At 35.3% G+C, this 19,251-nt stretch overlaps 1 protein-coding gene across 4 annotated transcripts in view; it reads right to left on the minus strand.

Moving 5' to 3' along the window:
• Nucleotides 1–11,098: 11,098 nt before the first annotated feature.
• Nucleotides 11,099–19,251, minus strand: part of LRRCC1 (leucine rich repeat and coiled-coil centrosomal protein 1) — a 35,410-nt gene continuing 27,257 nt past the window's right edge. For all 4 annotated transcript variants that reach the window (XM_036830893.1, XM_036830891.1, XM_036830890.1 and 1 more), the window contains 4 exons: nt 16,561–16,769; nt 16,331–16,468; nt 13,691–13,826; nt 11,099–11,812 (listed from right to left, as the gene is read on the minus strand). In XM_036830893.1, the coding sequence (XP_036686788.1) occupies nt 11,690–11,812; nt 13,691–13,826; nt 16,331–16,468; nt 16,561–16,769 (606 nt within the window). In that variant the 3' untranslated portion in view covers nt 11,099–11,689. The remainder of the gene's footprint in view (nt 11,813–13,690; nt 13,827–16,330; nt 16,469–16,560; nt 16,770–19,251) is intronic.

The raw sequence follows: 19,251 nt of genomic DNA on the forward strand, positions 1-19,251 counted from the left end.
AGTGTTTTCATTTTCTTTGGATATTTACCCAGTAGCGGAATTGCTGGATCATATGGTAGTTTTATTTTTAGTTTTTTTTAAAATATGTATTTATTATTTATTTATTTATTTTGGCCACGCTAGGTCTTAGTTGTGGCACGTGAGCTCTTAGTTGTGGCATGTGGACTTCTTAGTTGCAGCATGTGGACTCTTAGTTGTAGGATGCATGTGGGATCTAGTTCCCCAACCAGGGACTGAACTTGGGCCCCCTGCATCGAGAGCGCAGAGTCTTACTCACTGGCCCACCAGGGAAGTCCCTATCTTTAGTTTTTTGAGAAACCTCCATACTGATTTCCACAGTGGCTGCACCAATTTACATTCCCATCAACAGTGTACGTGGGTTCCCTTTTCTCTACATCCTTGCCAACATTTATTATTTGTGATCTTTTTGATGATAGCTATTCTCACAGGTGTGAGGTGATATCTCATTGTAGTTTTGATTTGCATTCCTCTGATGATTATTGATATTGAACATCTTTTCATGTACCTGTTGGCCATCTGTATGTCTTCTTTGGAAAAATGTCTATTCAAATCCTCTGCCCATTTTCTAATCAATGGTTTGGTTGGTTGTTTGTTTGATATCCAGTTGTAGGAGCTGTTTATATATTTTGGATATTAACCCCTTATTGGTCATATCACCTACAAATATTTTCTCCCATTCAATAGATTGTTTTTTCATTTTGTCAATGGTTTCCTTTGCTGTGCAAAACCTTTTACATTTAGCTAGGCTGTATTCATTAAATTTTGCTTTTGTTTACTTTACCTTAGGAAACAGATCAAAACAAAAATATTGCTATGATATATGTCAAAGAGTGTTCTGCCTATGTTTTCCTCTAGGAGTTTTATGGTATCTGGTCTTACATTTAGGTCTTTAATCCATTTTGAGTTCATTTTTGTATGAGAAAATGTTCTAATTTCATTCTTTTACATGTAGCTGTCAAGTTTTCCCAGCACCACTGACTGAAGATATTGTCTTTTCTCCATTGTATGTTCTTGACTCCTTTGTTGTAGATTAATCGACCATAAGTGTGTGAGTTTATTTCTGGGTTCTCTAATCTGTTCCATTGATCTATGTGTCTATTTTTTGGGCCAGTACCATACTGTTTTGATTATTGTAGCTTTGTAGTATAGTCAGAAGTCAGGGAGCATGATTCCTCCAGCTCTGTTCTTATTTCTTAGGATTGTTTTGTCTATTCAGGGTCTTTCGTGTTTTCATACAAAATTTTAGATTATTTGTTCTAGTTCTGTGAAAAATGCCCTTGGTGTTTTGATAGGCATTGCATTGAATCAGTAGATTGCCTTGGGAAGTATGGTCATTTTAATAATATTAATTCTTCCAATCCTTGAACATGGTTTATCTTTCCATCTGTTTTTGTTGTTTTCAGTTTCTTTCATTAGTGTCTTATAATTTTCTGAGTACAGTTCTTTTTACATTTTTAGGTAAGTTATTTGTAAGTATTTTATTCTTTTTGAAGCAATGGTAAATATTGCTTCCTTAATTTATCTTACTGATAGCTTGTGGTTAGTGTATAGAAATGGAACCAGGGGCTTCCCTGGTGGCGCAGTGGTTAGGAGTCTGCCTGCCAATGCAGGGGACACGGGTTCAAGCCCTGGTCTGGGAGGATCCCACATGCCACAGAGCAACTGGGCCCGTGAGCCACAATTACTGACCCTGCACGTCTGGAGCCTGTGCTGCACAACAAGAGAGGCCATGATAGTGAGAGGCCCGTGTACTGCAATGAAGAGTGGCCCCCGCTTGCCACAACTAGAGAAAGCCCTCGCACAGAGGCGAAGACCCAACACAGCCATAAATAAAAATAAATAAATAAATTTAAATAGCACTTGGCAAACAAAGAGAGGGAAGAAAAATATAGTTTAAAAAAAAAGAAGAAATGGAACCAATTTCTGTGTATTAATTTTGTGTCCTGCAACTTTAACAAATTCATTGCTGAGCTCTAGTAGTTTTTTGGAGGCATCTTAAGGAATTCTATAGCATCATGTCTGCAAAAAGTGACAGTTTTATTTCTTCCTTTCCAATTTGGATTCCCTTTATTTCTTTTTCTTGTCTGACTTCTGTGGCTAGGACTTCAATAGTATGTTGAATAAAAGTGGTGAAAGTGGGCATCCTTGTCTTGTTCCTGACCTTAGAGGAAATGCTTTCAGTTTTTCACTGTTGAGTATGATGTTAGCTGTGAGCTTATCATATATAGCCTTGATTAATTATATTATGTTCCTTCTATGCCCAGTTTCTGGAGAGTTTTTATTGTAAACAATGTTGAATTTTATCAAAAGCTTTTTCTGCATCTTTTAAATCATCATATGGTTTTTATTCTGCAGTTTGTTATTGTGGTTTATCCCATTGATTGATTTTTGGATATTGATCATCCTTGCATCCCTGGGATAAATCCCACTTGATCATGGTGTATGATCCTTTCAAAATATTGTTGGGTTTACTTTGCTAATATTTTCTTGAGTATTTTTGCATCTATGTTCATCAGGGATATTGGGCTGTAATTTTCTTCTTTGTGATATCTTTGTCTGGTTTTGGTATCAGGGTGGCACTGGTCTCATAGAATGAGTTTGGAAGCATTTGTCCCTCTGTAATTTTTTGGAATAGTTTGAGAAGGATAGGTGTTAGCTCTTCTCTAAATGTTTGGTAGAAGTCACCTGTGAAGCCATCTGGTCTTGGACTTCTGTTTGTTGGGAGTTTTAAAATTCCTGATTCAATTTCATTATTGGTAATTGGTCTGTTCCTATTTTCTAATTCTTCTTGGTTCAGTCTTGGGAGATTGTACACTTCTAAGAATTTGTCCATTTCCTCTAGTTGTCCATTTTGTTGGCATATTGTTGTTAATAATAGTCTCTTATGATCCTTTGTATCTCTGTGGTGTTGGTTGTAACTTCTCCTTTTTCATTTCTGATTTTATTGATTTGGGCCCTCTCTCTTTTTTTCTTGATGGCTAAAAGTTTATCAATTTTGTTTATCTTTTCAAAGACCCAGCTTTTAGTTTCATTAATCTTCTCTATTTTTTTTTAGTCTCTGTTTCATTTAGTTCTGTTCTAATCTTTATGCATTCTTTCCTTCTACTAACTTTGGATTTTGTTTGTTCTTCTATTTCTAGATCCTTTAAGTGTAAGGTTAGGTTGTTTATTTGAGATTTTTCTTGTTTCCTTGGGTAAGCTTGTATAACTATAAACTTCTCTCTTAGATCTCCTCTTACAGCAACCCATAGATTTTGGATCATTGTGTTTTCATTTTCATCTGTCTTCAGACATTTTTTTGATTTCCTCTTTGATGCCTTCAGTGATCTATTGGTTGTTTGATAGCATAGTGTTTAGCCTCCACATGTTTGTGTTTTTTGCAGTTTTTTTTTTTCTTGTAGTTAATTCCTAGTCTCATAGCATTTTGGTTGGAAAATGTGCTTGATATGGTTTCAATTTTCTTAAATTTACCAAGGCTTGTTTTGTCGTCTAGCATGTGGTCCATCCTGGAGAACGTTCTATGTGCCTTTGAAAAGAATGTGTATTCTGCTGCTTTTAGATGGAATGTTCCATTACATCTCTTAAGTTCATCTGATCTAATGTGTCCTCTATCCCAGTGTTTCCTTATTGATTTTCTCTCTGGGTGATCTGTCCATTGATGTAAGCAGAGTTTTAAGTCCCCTACTATTATTGTGTTACTGTCAATTTCTCCCTTTATGTTAGTTAATATTTGCCTTATGTATTTAGGTTCTCCTATGTTGGGTGCATATGTATTTACAGTTGTTATATCTTCTTCTTGGATTGATCCCTTCATCATTAAGTAATGTTCTTCTTTGTTTCTTATAACAGTCTGTTTTAAAGTCCATTTTCTCCGATATTTGTATTGCTACTCCAGCTTTCTTTTGATTCCCATTTGTGTGGAATAATTTCTTCCATGCCCTCACTTTCAGTCTGTGTGTCTTTAGATCTGAAGTGAGTCTCTGGTAAGCAACATATATATGGGTCTCGTTTTTGTATTCATTCAACCACTCTATGTCTTTTGATTGGAGCATTTAGTCCATTTACTTTTAAAGTGATTATTTATGTGTATGTTCTTATTGCCATTTTGTGAATTGTTGTGGGATTATTTTTGTGGGGTTTTTGTTGTTGTTCCTTTCGTCTTCTTTTGTTCTATTCTCTTGTGATTTGGTGTCTATCTTGAGTGTTATACTTGGATTTCTTTCTTTTTTGTGTGTCTGTGTATCTATTATAGATTTTTTTGTTTGTGGTTACCATGAGGTTTACATATAGCAATCTATATATACATGATTAATTTAAGTTGCTGATCTCTTAATTTCAAATGTATTTTGACAACCCTGCAATTGTACGTTCCTCCCCTCATGATTACTATTTTTGATATCATATATTGCATCTAACTGTTTTGTGTATCCCTTAACTGCTTATTGTGAATATGGATGATTTTACTAGTATGTCTTTCAACCTTCCTACTAGCTTTGTATGTGGATGATTCCCTAGCTTTACTGTATATTTGTCTTCTGATGAGCTTTTTCCTTGTATAATTTTATGTTTCTAGTTGTGGCCTTTTCTTTTTCACTTAGAGACGTCCTTTATCATTTCTTGTAAAGCTGGTTTTGTGGTGCTGAACTCTTTGAGTTTTTGCTTGTCTTTAAAACATTTGATCTCTCCATCAAATCTGTACCAGAGCCTTGCTGAGCAGGGTATTCTTGGTTGTAGATTTTTCCCTTTCATCACTTTAAATATATCGTGCTACTCCTATGTGGCCTGCAGAGTTTCTGCTGAAAAGTCAGCTGATTGCCTTATGGGAGTTCCCTTGTATGTAACTTGCTGCTTTTCCCTTGCTGCTTTTAATATTCTCTCTTTATCTTTAATTTTTCCATTTTAATTACAATGTGTTGTGGTGTTGTTCCTCTTTGGGTTAATATTGTTTGGGACTCTCCATGCTTCCTGGACTTTGATGTCTATTTCCTTTCCTAGGTTAGGACATTTTTTAGCTATTATGTCTTCAATATGTTCTCAGTCCCTTTCTCTCTCTCTTCTCCTTCTGGAACTCCAATAATGCAAATGTTAGTAGACTTGATGTTGTCCCAAATGTCTCTTAAACTGTCTTCATTTCTTCTCATTTTTTCTGTTTGGTGTCAGTGATTTCCATTACCTTGTCTTCCAGCTTGCTGATCCTTTCCTCTGTATAATTTAGTCTACTGTTGATTTCTTCTAGTGTATTTTTCATTTCAGTTATTGTAGTCTTCGTCTTTGTTTGGTTGTTATTTGTATTTTCTAACACTTTGTTGTTAAATACTTCTAACTTCTCAATCTGTGCATCCACTCTTCTACTGAGTTCTTTGATCATCTTTACAATTGTTACCCTGAACTCTTTCCCAAGTAGATCGCCTATCTTTATTTCACTTATTTCTTTTTCTGGGGTTTTATCTTGTTCCTTCTTTTGGAACGTGTTCCTCTGTCACTTTATTTTGCCTAACTTGCTGTTTTTGTTTCTACTTATTTGGTAGGTTGGTTACATTTTCCAGCCTTGCAACAGTAGCCTTTTGTAGGAGATGTAGCTATGCGTCCCAGCAGTGCACTCCTCTCTTGTCACAAGAGCTATATGCTCTAGGGGTTCCCCCTATGTGGGCTGCTTGGGTCCTTCTGTTGTGGTGGGCTGACTACTGTGGGAAGTCTGGTAGACTTGGTTGGTTCCTGGTCCAGTTGGTTGCCAGGCTCTGCCTTGTTTGGAGGCTGCTGACCATTCGTTGTTGAGGCTATGTCATGAGGTAGCTGGTGGTGGAACCCCAGACAGCTAGTACTCGCTCACTGGTGGGCTGTCAGGTTACAGGAGATCCCAGGGTTGGTTCCTGCCCAGTGGTGGGTGAAGCCATGTCCTGGAGCTAGTGATGACCTACCCATAGGCAGAACGATGTCCTGAGTTCTGCCTTCAGGGCCCAGGGTGTCCCAGAGCTGTTATTGGATGGGACTGGTTCCTGACACCCCTGGCTGTGGGGTCTGGGATGTTCTGAAGCTTGTGTTGGCCTGCTGGTGGACAGGGCCAGGGCCCAGCCAGTCCCAGGGCTGGGGCTGGACTGTTGGTGGGTGGGCTGGGTCCACAGGCTGTGGGGCTGCAGTTGTCCTGGGGCTGGTGTCTGCCCTCTGGTCTGTGAGACTGATCCCAAGGCTAGAGCAGGCTCATTGGTGAGCGAGGCCAGGGATTCTGAGGTTGGTGTCTGCCCACTGGTACGTGGATCTGGGTACTAGAGTCTCTGGTTGCAGGGCCCTGGGGTCCCAGGTCTAGGCCTGCACACTGGTGTGTGGGGACAAGTTCCTTGGCCCTCTGGTGGCAGGGTCATGTCCAGGGGAGGCTGTGGGCTCATTGAGTCTTAAGGCAGCTTCTATGCTGGTGTGTGTGTGTGCAGGGGGCTTTGTCCCTGCCTACTGAGTTGTCCCAGTGTTGGTGACTATAGGCTGGTGCATGGGGGCAGGCCTGGGTCCTGAGGCTTATGAGCTAGAGGGAAGATTCTAAGTGGCGCTTGCCAGCACCAGTGTCCACATGGTAGAATGAGCTCCCTCAAATGGCTGTCCCAGTGTCTATGTCTCTAGGGTGAGCTCAGTTGTCTCCTGCCTTTCCAGTAAACTCTCTAAGATCAGCAGGTTAGGTGTCACCCAGGCTCCTTTCAAACCACTGCTTCTACACTGGGTCCCAGAGTGTGTGAAATTTTGTGCATGCCCTTTAAGAGTGCAGTCTTTTTATGTTTCTCAACCTTGGAGAAGTGGCCCCCTGTAGGAGATGTCCTATGCATCCCAGCAGTGTACTCCCCTCTCGTCACCCAATGGCTAGGGACCAGCTGGTCCCAGGATAATGTCTGGCCTGCATTTGTGGACTCTGTCTGCAGCCTGCAGGACTTTAGTTTTCTTGCTTCTGGTGCCTGCCCCCTGGTGGTTGAGGCTGGTCTAGAGACGTGCTGGAGTTGGTCTTGGTCCTCTGGTGGGCAGGGCCATGTCTAGGGGTGGGTCTAGAGGTGTCTGTGGGCTCAGGAAGTCTTTAGGAGCCTGTCTGCTGATGGGTGGGGCTGTGTCCCCACTCAGTTTGTTGTTTGGCCTGAGGCATTCCAGCACTAGAGCCTACAGGTTGTTGGGTGGGGCCAGGTCTTGGTGCTAAGGACCCAAGCAAGATGTCTCCCTCCAGTGAGAGTTCATATAGATGAATGCACCCCCATATCTCTGTCATCAGTGTCTATGTCCCCATGGTGGGCCACAGCTGCCACCCACCTCTCCAGGAGATGCTTCAAGACCAGCAGGTAGGTCTGGCCCAGGCACCTATCAAATTACTGCTTTTGCCCTTGGTCCTGGTATGCATGAGAGTTTGTGTGTGCCCTTTAGGAGTGAAGTCTCTATTTCCCCCAATCCAGTGGAGCTCCTGCAATTAAGCCCCACTGGCCTTCAAAACTGAATGCTCTGGGAACTCCTCTTCACAATGTTGGAACCCCAGGCTGGGGCTCAGAACTCTCACTCCTGTGGGAGAACCTCTGTAATATAATTATTCTCCAGTTTGTGGATCACCCACCCTGGGGGGATGAGATTTGATTATATCATGAGTCTGCCCCTCCTACCAGTCTCATTGTGGTTCCTTCTTTATGTCTTTAGCTGTAGAGGATATTTTCTGGTAGGTTTCAGTCTTTTTAAATGATGGTTGTTCTGCAGATTTTTGTTATTTTTGTGTGCTCCTGAGAGGAGGTGAGCTTAGGGTCCTTTTACTCTGCCATCTTGGCTGCTGTCCCTCTGTACCTTTCTAGTAAGCTTTTAAATGAGGAAGTGTGAGTTTTCCAACTTTTTCAAGATTGTCTTGATAGTCTAGGTCCCTTGAATTTCTGTATGAATTTTAGAGACCATGTTGTCAATTTATGCAGATAAACTAGCTGAGATTTTGGTAGGGATTGCATTTAATCTGTAGATGAATTTGGGGAGAATTACCACCTTAAGTCTTCCAATCCATGAATATTGTCTTCTTTTTTTCCTTTCAACCATGTTTTGTAGTTTTCAGCATATGAGATTTGCACTTTTGTTAAATTTATACCTAAGAATTTTATTCTTTTTGATTCTAGTGCCTGTGGAGTTGTTCTTTTTATTTTAAACCATTGTATTAAGGTACGATTGACATGTAAAAGCTGTACATAATCTGTACAATTTGATGAGTGGGGATAAGTATAAACTCATGAAACTATCACCATCATTAAGGTCATAAACATATTCAACAACTTCCAAAGTTTCCTCCCACCCTTATTATTATTATTTTCTTGTGCTCATTCCTGATTTTAGTAATTTGAGCCCTTTTTTCCTTAATTAATTTAGCTCAAGCTTTGTCAATTTTGTTGATTTTTCAAAGTCAAAATTTTAGGTGAATTGATTGTATTGTTTTTCTATTTTCATTAATTTCTGCTCTAATTTTTATTTCCTTCAATCTGTCTGCTTTGGCTTTAGTTTGCTCCACTTTTCCCAGTATTTATAGGTGGAAGGTTAGGATATTAATTTCAGGTTTTTCTTCTTTTTTAATGTAGTTGCTTGCAGATAAAAATTTCCTTCTGACAACTACTTTAGTTACATCTCATAAATTTTGTTACATTCTTTTCATTTCCATTCACCTCAAAGAATTTTTCTAATATCCCTTGTGATTTATTCTTCGATCCAGTACTTATTTAGGAGTGTGTTGTTTAATTTCCACATAATTGTAAATTTCCAAAATTTGTTATTCCTTCCTAATTTCAGTTCGCTGTGGTCACAGACCATACTTTGTGTGATTTCAATACTTCTAAACCCATTGAGGCTTGCTTTTTGACCTTCCATCTAATCTATACTGCAGAATGTTCCATGTGCACTTCAGAAGAATGTAAAGATTCTGTTGTTGAAAGTGTCCTGCAGATGTCTGTTAGGCCTAGTTGGTTTAGTGTTGTTGAAGTCTTCTGTTCTCTTGTTGATCTTATGCCTCATTGTTCTATCCATTATTGAAAGTGAAGTAATGAATTTTCTGTTACTGTTGAATTACCTTTTTTTCCCTTCAAGCCTGTCAATTTTGCTTCATGAATTTTGGGAATATGTCGGTAGGTACATCCATGTTAATAATTATTATATACTCCTGATAAATTGACATTTTATCATCTTTCCTACTAGTACATTTTTTGTTTTAAAGTCTATTTTGTCTGATATTAGTATAGCCACTCCACCTTTCTTATGGTTGCATTTACATATCTTTTTCTGTCCTTTTACTTTCAACCTATTCGCATATTTGAATTGAAAGTGTCTTGTAGGCAACATATAGTTGGATCTTGTTTTCTTGTCTATTTTTGTCTTTTGATTGGATTATTTAATCCAGTCCCACTTAACATAATCATTGTAGTTGAATTATACATGAGTTGAACTTATTTCTGCCATTTTACTTTTTGTTTTCTAAATATCTTGTCTTTTTTATTGCGTTTAATAATTGCTTTATACTTTTTTATTGCTCTACTTCTGCTTCTTTTGTATTACACAAATATTTTCTAGTATAACATTTTAATTCCCTTTAACTATATTTTAGTTACCTATTTTGAGTTACTTCCTTAATGGCTTCACAAGGGCTTATATATACCTTATCAGAATATACAACAGATTTATACTAACCCAGTTTCAATGAAGTATAGAATCTTTCTCCTATATAGCTCTATTCTCTTCCTCTTTTTGTGCTTTTTGTTATATATGTTACATCTATTTTATAATTACAACTATGTTTTTATAGTTGTTTTATATAACTTAAAGTCTAAGGAGAGCAAATATATATTTATAGTTTATAAATTTATAAATTTTCATATTTATTTTCATTTATTATTGTCACTTGTTCCTGATTTCAAGTTACTGTCTCCTGTTATTTCCTTGCTTCCATACAGCTTTGCTTTCACCCACCTTTGTGCTGATATTGAGAAATATTACATTTTATGTTTTACTCCCAATAATACAATTATACACATTGTTTTATATATTTGCTTTTTTAATCAGCTAAGGGATGGAAGGAAAAGAAATATGTATTTATATTCTTTTATAATTACATAATTACCTTTACCAGTGTTTTTGTTTTTCTTCTCATGTGTATTCAAATTACTCTCTAGGGTCACCTTCTGAAGGGATCTGAAGCCTTAAGTTCCTTCAGCCTTTGTTGTAAGGTGGGTCTGGTAGGAACACATTTTGTGTTACCTGGGAATGACTTGATTTTGGTTTCATGTTTAAAAGATAGTTTTGCAGGATATAAGATTCTTAGCTAATTTTTTTTTCTTTGAGTACTCTGTCAGCCCACTGCTTCTAGTCTCCTTTGTTTTGCATTTATTATGAGGGATAATTTTGTTGGATGTAGAATTCTTGATTTACTGTTCCTTTTCTTCCTGTACCTAAAATATGTCTTTCACTGCCTTCTGGTCTCCATTATTTCTGATGAGGAGTCAACTGTTAGTTATATTGTTCCTTTATATGAAATAAATCATACTTTCTTACTGCTTTCAAGATTTTCCCAACAGTTTGACTGTAAAGTGTCTAGGTGTGGTTCTCTTTGTGCTTATCCTGGGTTTTACTGAAGTTCTTGAATCTGTAGGTTAATCTTTTTCATCAAATTTAGTAAGTTTTCAGCCATTATTTTCCCCAATATTTCTTATGTCCTCCCCTCCCCCACAGACTCCCATTACATATACTGACATGCTTGATGTCCCACGGATTTCAGTATAAATCTTGCCTATAACAAAATGGGGCCCTCTCTTTACATTTACATTTTTTCTGATTCCATTTAATTTTAAAAACTTAGTTCACTGGCTATTAGTTAAGAATTTGGTATTATATTCTTTCGGAAATAGTAAGGAGAATAGCATTTAGATCTTTGTTCTGCATACAGAGGAACATAAGAGATGACAAAAGTAAAATAGTAATAAGTGAACTGATATGAAATGGAAGAAAACTGTTTTGCTACAAAATAAGAATTCTCTTCATAAATAGTAACTAAAAAGGGAAAATGAAAGAATGACAGTGGAACAGTAGTGTTCCTCTTGAGACAATGTTTATAAAACCTTAAATGTAATCTTTAATGAAAAAGTCATGTGCATTATATAAAAAGGGGTCATTATGAGTGATGTGGAGATGCATACATATGCATTCTTAAATATACCACATCCCTTATACAGATTTAAAATATTTTTTCACTACATTTATGAGCATTTTAAAAGAATGGCACTATGTCAACTAAAGGACAACCAATAAATATAATTAGTTCTTCATCAACACAGTAAGGTTAACAACAAGATTAAAATACTTTCCCTCATATAGTCAAAATACTAATCTTAATTTTCATTAACATATTTGTAGGCAAATGTGTAATTACCAAACAATGTATAGCACAGAAACAAGAAAAGGTGTTTTAAGTCTAGTTATTTTGATACGTCTTTCTAATACACATAATTGTCAACAATTTATTATAAAAAACCTACATATACAATTAATAAATACTTGATCAAGCCTTTTAAAATATAATCAGAATGAAATGTGTAGAAAGAGACATTTCAAAGTCATAGCAGTTACTACTATCACAATATTTAATCATTTTTACAATAGGTCTGCTGGTTCATTTCAATTCAATCCATTGTCAGAACCATCACATTTCTTGCTGAATTTGATTTAGAGCAAAAGCAAGTTGCTTAATTTTTATTTCCATTGCTTTTTTGTTCTTGCATGTTTCTTCCAGAAGTCCACGCATTTCTTCTTCAACTCGATGAACCTAAATCAACATATAAATTTTATAACATTTACATTTCTTAATGAAAATGTATTTTAAAAAATGCAAAAAGTAAAAAATTTATTCTTATACATTTTGTATTTTGTGATGTTTGTTTAAAGCACAGAGGTTAATAAAATGTTAACTTGTTCAAATACTAATAGGGAAAATGTTATACTGTATACAAAGTACTTACATGTGTATTATCCATTTATTTCTCATAGGTTCTTGTGATGACACATGGTAATTTATTTTAACTCTATTTTATAATTTAGAAAACTTGTTCAAGTTGTGTAGCTTCTCAGTAGCATATTTGGATGATACCCAGTCTTCTGACTTAATCTTTCCACTGTCCTGTACTGATTATGAATGCTGAATCATGAATTTGACTTACCCTTACAGATTTTAAAAACTGAAACAACCTCCGTTCCCAAAGAAACTCTTTAATTTAAACACTGCATTTCTAAAATTGCTGGTGGTGGTTATAAATTACCATCTTTTTGAGAGATCATCTTATGATTTATTGTTAACCTACATTCTCCTAGGATTCAATGTATTTGATACTATTAATTTCTGCTTGAAACTCTCTCTCCTAACATACAACATTCCTGAGAGTACTACCAATATAACCATCCCTTTCTGTTTACTTCCCTCTTCCTAATCTCTAATACAGACTTCCTAATTTTTTTCCCTTTGAAAACTAACATTTTTCCTAATTTAAATGATGAGCTCTATGTGATACCTTAAAATTTTTTTTCATGATTACCACATTTAAGCTTTGGTGAAATTTTTCTATTCTGTAACAAACACCTCCCTTTGATATTACATCATATTGGCAAGATGTCCATAATCAAACATAGTATTTTCCTTTTAGCTAAAGGCCTACTTTTATACTTTATTTAGTAATACCTAATGTACTCCTGTTCAACAATCAGTAGATTTTAAATAAGATATCTGAAACATCTGTTGGCTTGAAATGAAATAAAGAACTAAATTTTGAACAAGTTATATTTCCTTATTCATTGTGATTATTTCCAAAGACCTAAATCCCTCTTTCTGGTTACATAGACTCCTGGTTACATAGACTCCTGATGGTAATGTCATTTAATTATACAACCTTGATTATAATATATGAAGTATTACTTTCCTTTTCTATTAACTCTTTTCCTTTTCCAGTTGCTGATTTCTAAATCTCCAGTCTTAAAGATATCTGTTTCTTATTATTACTTCAAAATCAGGGAAAAATGGAAATTCATAACTGTCTGCTCATCTAGTGGATCTTAACAGAGGGGTCATATGGGAATCACCTGTTGAGGAAAATACCTGGGTCTGATCCCAGTCTTAGTGAATGAAAGTCTGAGGGGAAAGCACATGCATATGTATTATTAAAAAGCTCTGCAGGTAATTCTGATGTTTGCCTCTGATTTATTATCATCCTAACCCATTCCTTTGTCAATGATATTAAAATGAGAAACTTGACAGTTTTGAAGCCTAATTGATAATAAAACACTCCTTGAGAACTTGTCCTAGGTAGTGATGGACTGTATTTAATACATTCACATTCTCATCTTGCCTATGTGTAACCAAAGGGGCTTCCAGCTGAAATTGGCTAGGGATATGGAAATTTTTATCCAGAGTTCATGGAGCAGGTGCACATCAGAATCAAACTTATAATCTTGGTTTCATTAAAATTATATTCTACAACTAATCTAAGTATTACCGACATTTTGGTCTGGCTTCATGATTGTACTGGCAATTTTCTTCATATCTATTTGGTTATTAAATCATGTTTCCTTTTCTCTTTCATCATTGTCAAAGATCCAATTTACTTAGCTATAACAATTTAATACTGATTATCAAAGTGAATTTTACTTACAGTACCTTTAAATTTGCAGAATCAATACATTTCTGCTTTTCACTTGCCAGCTGTATTATTTCAGCTTGATGAGCTTCAACAATTGCATCAACTTGTTTTTTAAAGGCATCATCCATACTATGAAGCTTTTCTATTGCATCCCTTAAAAACAAAACAAACCCACATATCTACCTGTACATATAAAAATTAGGCTGTTTTTTGTCTTTTCAGATGGAAGCTCTTACATTCATATTTTAATGGAAGCATAACTCCATTAAATAGCAAAGGGCTATCTTCAGTAACTAAAGATATAAGTAGTTCACCATCCAACAGAATCTTAGTAACAGAATAGAGTAGGGTAATATCAATGGAAGTTTGTTACACTATTACCCTCTGAAAGTTAGAGTACATTGGTTCTCATTTATTTTGAGTCTAAGAATATGGTTTATAAGCACCTTCATAGATGCTACTATCAATCTTTTTTTCCTCCACGTATTAGCAGTGTGATAATAATTTGAGGTATATATACTATAGGAAGGTTCAAGTTTGTAAGCATATATGTCTGACTTCCCTATGTTAATGCTTAATGGATAAAACCCTATGTTAATAAACAAATTATAAACAGTATTCACAAAATTTTAGTGCTAAAAGTTTCTTATAGGCCAAATGCCCATTCCTTTGTATTAAGTAAGAATAATTTTGTTAAAAATGTTAAGTCCATAATGAACAAACTTCCTGATTTTGGCATAGCCCATTGTAATACCAGATTGAACATTGGGACTGAAACCGAGCAGGACCCTGTGGGGCTCCTGGGCATGGAAGCCTTTCTGTGTCCCCATTTCTTGTTTGTAGGGAATAGACTCCGGCCTCCATGACCTTCCCTGAGTTCCAAAGGGCAGATTCAAACAGTTGCTAATGAGGGAAGGGAGGGGACACAGAGACTAGGGAGAAGACCACCTGATGCCAGATTAAAGGAACCAGAGAAGCTCATCAGGAGACCACCTGAGGCCAGATTAAAGGAGTCCAGGCACTGCACACACCCGGATCCTTATTAGCCACTCTGCCCTTGAACCATTGCTATAAAACTCCTCACTTCCCAGGTTGGGACACAGTTTTTTGAGGCACGAGCCTGTAGTGTCCCCCTTTGCCCAGCAAAGCAATAAAGCTATTCTTCTCTATTTCACCCGAAACTCTGTCTCTGAGACTTGATTCTCCACCAGTGTACAGAGGCTGAGTTTTCAGCATCAGGACCATGAATCAAAAGCATTTTTTTTTATTCCCAGTTGCAACAGTTGGTAGCTATGAAACTAAGGGCGAGTCACAAACTCTGTGTTTAAAGTTTGTCAACTATAAAACACAATAATCCTGCCTGTTCAGCCAACCTCACAGAATTATTGCTGGGTTCAAAATAAGATATAAGAAAAAAATCAATTTATACATTATAAGAAACTATGCAAATAAAATCTATTCTTATGAATAATAATTTACTTATTTTATTAAAATTCCATTAAATTAAAAATCATATATCAATCTTAGTCATAAAAGCATTAATGTATAAAATCAGGCCTTTATTGTTTTGCTCTTAAAGACATGATGAACAATGCAATATAAGAGATTCTAAAAATTGTCAGGCTTTATGATTTTTATTAAGTTTAGGAACTGCTAGTTACATGAAATGATTGTTTCTTTTAGGATCGAAAGGACTCCAAATTGCAAAGCTGTGACCAGCAGGAGAGAAAACTGTAATAGGTTCCAAGTCAAGGTCTCTGTATTAGTGCTTGGTTGTAAAGCGAAGTGGAACAGGGTCCATTAGCAAATAAACAAATGACTGTATTATCAATCAAAACTTTCTGGGGAGTATAATAACACCTTTTCATTTATAAAGAATTAAAATATGAGAAACCAAATTTCCAGGTTCTATTAGACTTGATATAATGGGAACCTACCTCTATATGAGATTTTTGGGCTACCTATATGCCATGTTATCTATGCCATTCTGTATCTTGACATGAGCACTGGTCACTAAACCATGCTACCTAATTTTTAAGGCAGTCAACTTTGTAAATTATTTTAACAAGCCTAGTTATACAGCTTACAAGGTAAAACCCTCATTTCCTCTAGAGTATTTTATAAAATCCATAAAACAATGGCATATATGTATACATTTTCTTCCCCTTCTTTAAAATCAACTCTTATCCTCAGCTGGTGCAGGCCAACTGCTACCTAAATCTGTTTTAGCTTCTTCAGGAGCTCACTGTCCCTGGTAGTCAGTGATTTCCTCCTCTAAACTCCACATACAACAGCCAAAAATATCACTTGCTGCTTTCATTCAAACAGAGTTTGAAAACAATAATCACAGTAATAAAAATGAAATATTTATACAGCAATTACTATGTGTCAGGTACTATTTAAATGCTAAATAATCCATACAAACCATATAAATACACATATACATAAAGTTTAAACCTCACATCAAACATTAAGGTAGGAACTATTATAATCTTCATTTTATAGATGGAATGGAAATAAAGTACTTGGCAAATACCTATGTCCAACATGTTTTTACCCTCCTCACCCCCATCCCCCCGCCGTTCTACACAACCCACCCATCCCAATTCAGTTTTATGTTTAAAGATATCCCACATACTTTAGGACTTAATCCTTACTTTTGCAGTTCAATACTTTTGTCTCTTTCTGCTTTAAGTTTCCTTTCTTTGTTTTCAAAGTTTTCTTTCACTTCTTTTACTTGCATTTCAAGATGACACAGAAGCTCTCCTTTATCATGCCACTTCTGATTAAGTGTACTAATATGAGAAGAAATAATTAAAAAAATAAAATTGGTTATATGAAATTATTAAGCCACATGTTATTTCTCAACAGGAAATTCGTATAATACCTGTAAGCTTTTCTAATTTCTTCGAGTTCTAATTCCTTTACTTTCAACTGCTGTTTTAGTTTTTCTTTTCTTTCATTGTGTCTTTCTAATTTCTCAATTATTTCATCCAGTTGTGAAGATTTTTCATCAAGTTGTTCTTGGGTACATTTTTGTATTTCAGTGATCTTTTTGTGTAATATTTTGATTTGTTCCTCCCTTTCCTGTAAACACTTCATTTTTACAGAAAAAAAAATCATTATTTAAAAAAATAATTATTTTTATTAATCTTGAATATCTCATTTCCTAATTAATTCAATATGGTTTAAAATTATTATAAAAACTACAGATTAAAAAATAAATTGAACATTCAAAGAATGTTTTAGAAAAGATTTACAGAACATTTTAAAAATCACAATCAGTAAGGAATAGCACTACTACTTTGTTTTAACTGCCACTAAGAAAGATGAACTATTTACACTTTTTATTTCATTAAGTTAGTAACTACCAACCACACAGAGGGAGCAGAAGAGAAGGAAAAGAAAACTGTGCAATGAAAATTTCAATTAACATGGAATACAGCAGAGACATGTTCACTGTACATGTATGACACAAATTAAAATGCTATTTCTACTATGCTAACAAGCGTCTTCTGCATTAGGGTGAGCAAATACTTTGAAATAAAGTATGATTTCATCACTATTACAATGTCACATGAAAATAGGCTCTACATCCTCCAAAACTTCCTTTTATTATATCTTCTATATTGTGAGTCATACTTTATCCTCTATTTGCATATTACAAATCAGAGGACAATGAAAGCTCAAGACCACCTTAGGCACTGTTAAGTGTTTGCAGGTATTAGGCCTTATATGGGTTACTTACTTCAGTGAACATGTTTGCTTTAAGGGGGTATGCCTGAACGGCTGGAACAGCCCTGCTATAACACCAACTACTGATATCAGTCTCCAAAAGTGTGAAAAGATGAAATTGGTAGTTTTTGTTTTTACCCTGTTTCCCCTGCCCCACCTTGCCTTTTTTTCCCTTTTGGGAAGAAGATGCAGGCAAACAAACAAATACTGAACAAGGCTAATTTAGGCATGAATTCATCAGTATTTTAAAAAATGTGGTTCAATTCCTCAGTGTGTTATATATCTAAAAATTCTAAGCAAAGATATCAGGTAGTCTTCTAGTCTTGACCAACATTTGCATAAAAGGCATGAATTGTTTATTTTCTCCACACAACTCTCGTACTTAAGAGTAATACTTAAGTAAGTACTTAGAGGAGAGCAGTCTTGACACATATTATATTAGGAATCCACAAAAGCTATAGAAGATTCTTATGAAAAACCCCATTAATAAAAAGAATAACATTGTAGCATCGGAGAATTTTGTGATCCATACTTAAAAGTACCAAAATAAGACATAGGAGGAAACCAAATCTCAAAAGATTTGTTTCTGATTTCCATAGTCAGAAGTTAATTACAGGATCTACTTAATTGAAAACATCGAACTCCAAATTTTGCAGATTAGGTCACTATCCCTTTAAGTTATTAGCTATGATGAATTTACTGCTAAAAGAAATTATGCCTAGCTATCTCTGTATGTTCTGTGATTAGATGGAATGCACCATTAATGCTCATATCTTTGAGGCTGATACAGTGTTCTTTAAAGTAAGTGTACTAAGTTGTGAAAAGAAAAATGATGAGTTGAAAATCTGAAAACTCTTTTTTTTAACCAAAAATCTAAAACTAAAAGTCATCTGTTTTTTGGCTCCGCTATGTTATTCATTACTAGTCATTTCCTCCCAAAACTCTGCTCAGAGATTAATAAGCAGTAGTCTTACTGTGGAAGTAGTTATGTCAACCACAAGTATTATACCAAGCATAGATTTTTAAACAAGAAAAAATACTCACTGCTAAAAAATGTAAATAATTTTCAGTGTAGCTTGGCATGTATGACAGATATAATTGAAATTCTGGTTTCATGCAAAACCAAAAAACCAATATAATTGTTTAGGGTAATACAGTTCTAGCATTCACAGTCTAAATCTAGCTATGGATATAGCAACATGGTGATAAATATGTTTCTTTATTTTCTGTACCTGACGAAGTTAAGTTCTCAAGGAGTTTCTTAAAAATGACTAAGGGGAAAAAAAAATCAAATCTTAGGTAGTTATAATTACTCTAAAGAATGAGTTCCTAACTTTATGGGTGATAATCTCACTTACAAGTTTCTTAAAAACCCTTTTCTCAGCTATTTTTATACCTTAAAGATAATCTCTAGAAGAAAATTTTGGAGTTCAAATTTGATTCACTGTTCAATCTAACTTTCAGAATATTTCTCTGGAAATTTTCATGTAAGATACTTTGAAACAAGTGATCCTGTTAGTATTCTCTCTTAAGATAGGCCATATTGAAGAAGAGGGTAAAAATGGTTTCCCTTGGGAACAAGCATGAATCTTTTACGTTCTTTCTATTCAAATACTTTAAAATATAGGATAGTAGGTTCTGTCATAATTTCGAGACGTGAATTAGCAATACTGGAAGATATTAAACAATGAAAAGTTTAAATAAAATATTTGTTTTTGTGGTTCCTAACCCTTTATGGACACTACTTCCAATTATTTCAAAGGGCCATAATAACATTTTCCATAAAATCTTGAGGTAAAAGTAATTTCAAGTTAATAAGTTAATAAATAAATGTCATATATAA

This window comes from Balaenoptera musculus, chromosome 17 (genome assembly GCF_009873245.2).
Source record: "Balaenoptera musculus isolate JJ_BM4_2016_0621 chromosome 17, mBalMus1.pri.v3, whole genome shotgun sequence".
Taxonomy (NCBI): domain Eukaryota; kingdom Metazoa; phylum Chordata; class Mammalia; order Artiodactyla; family Balaenopteridae; genus Balaenoptera; species Balaenoptera musculus.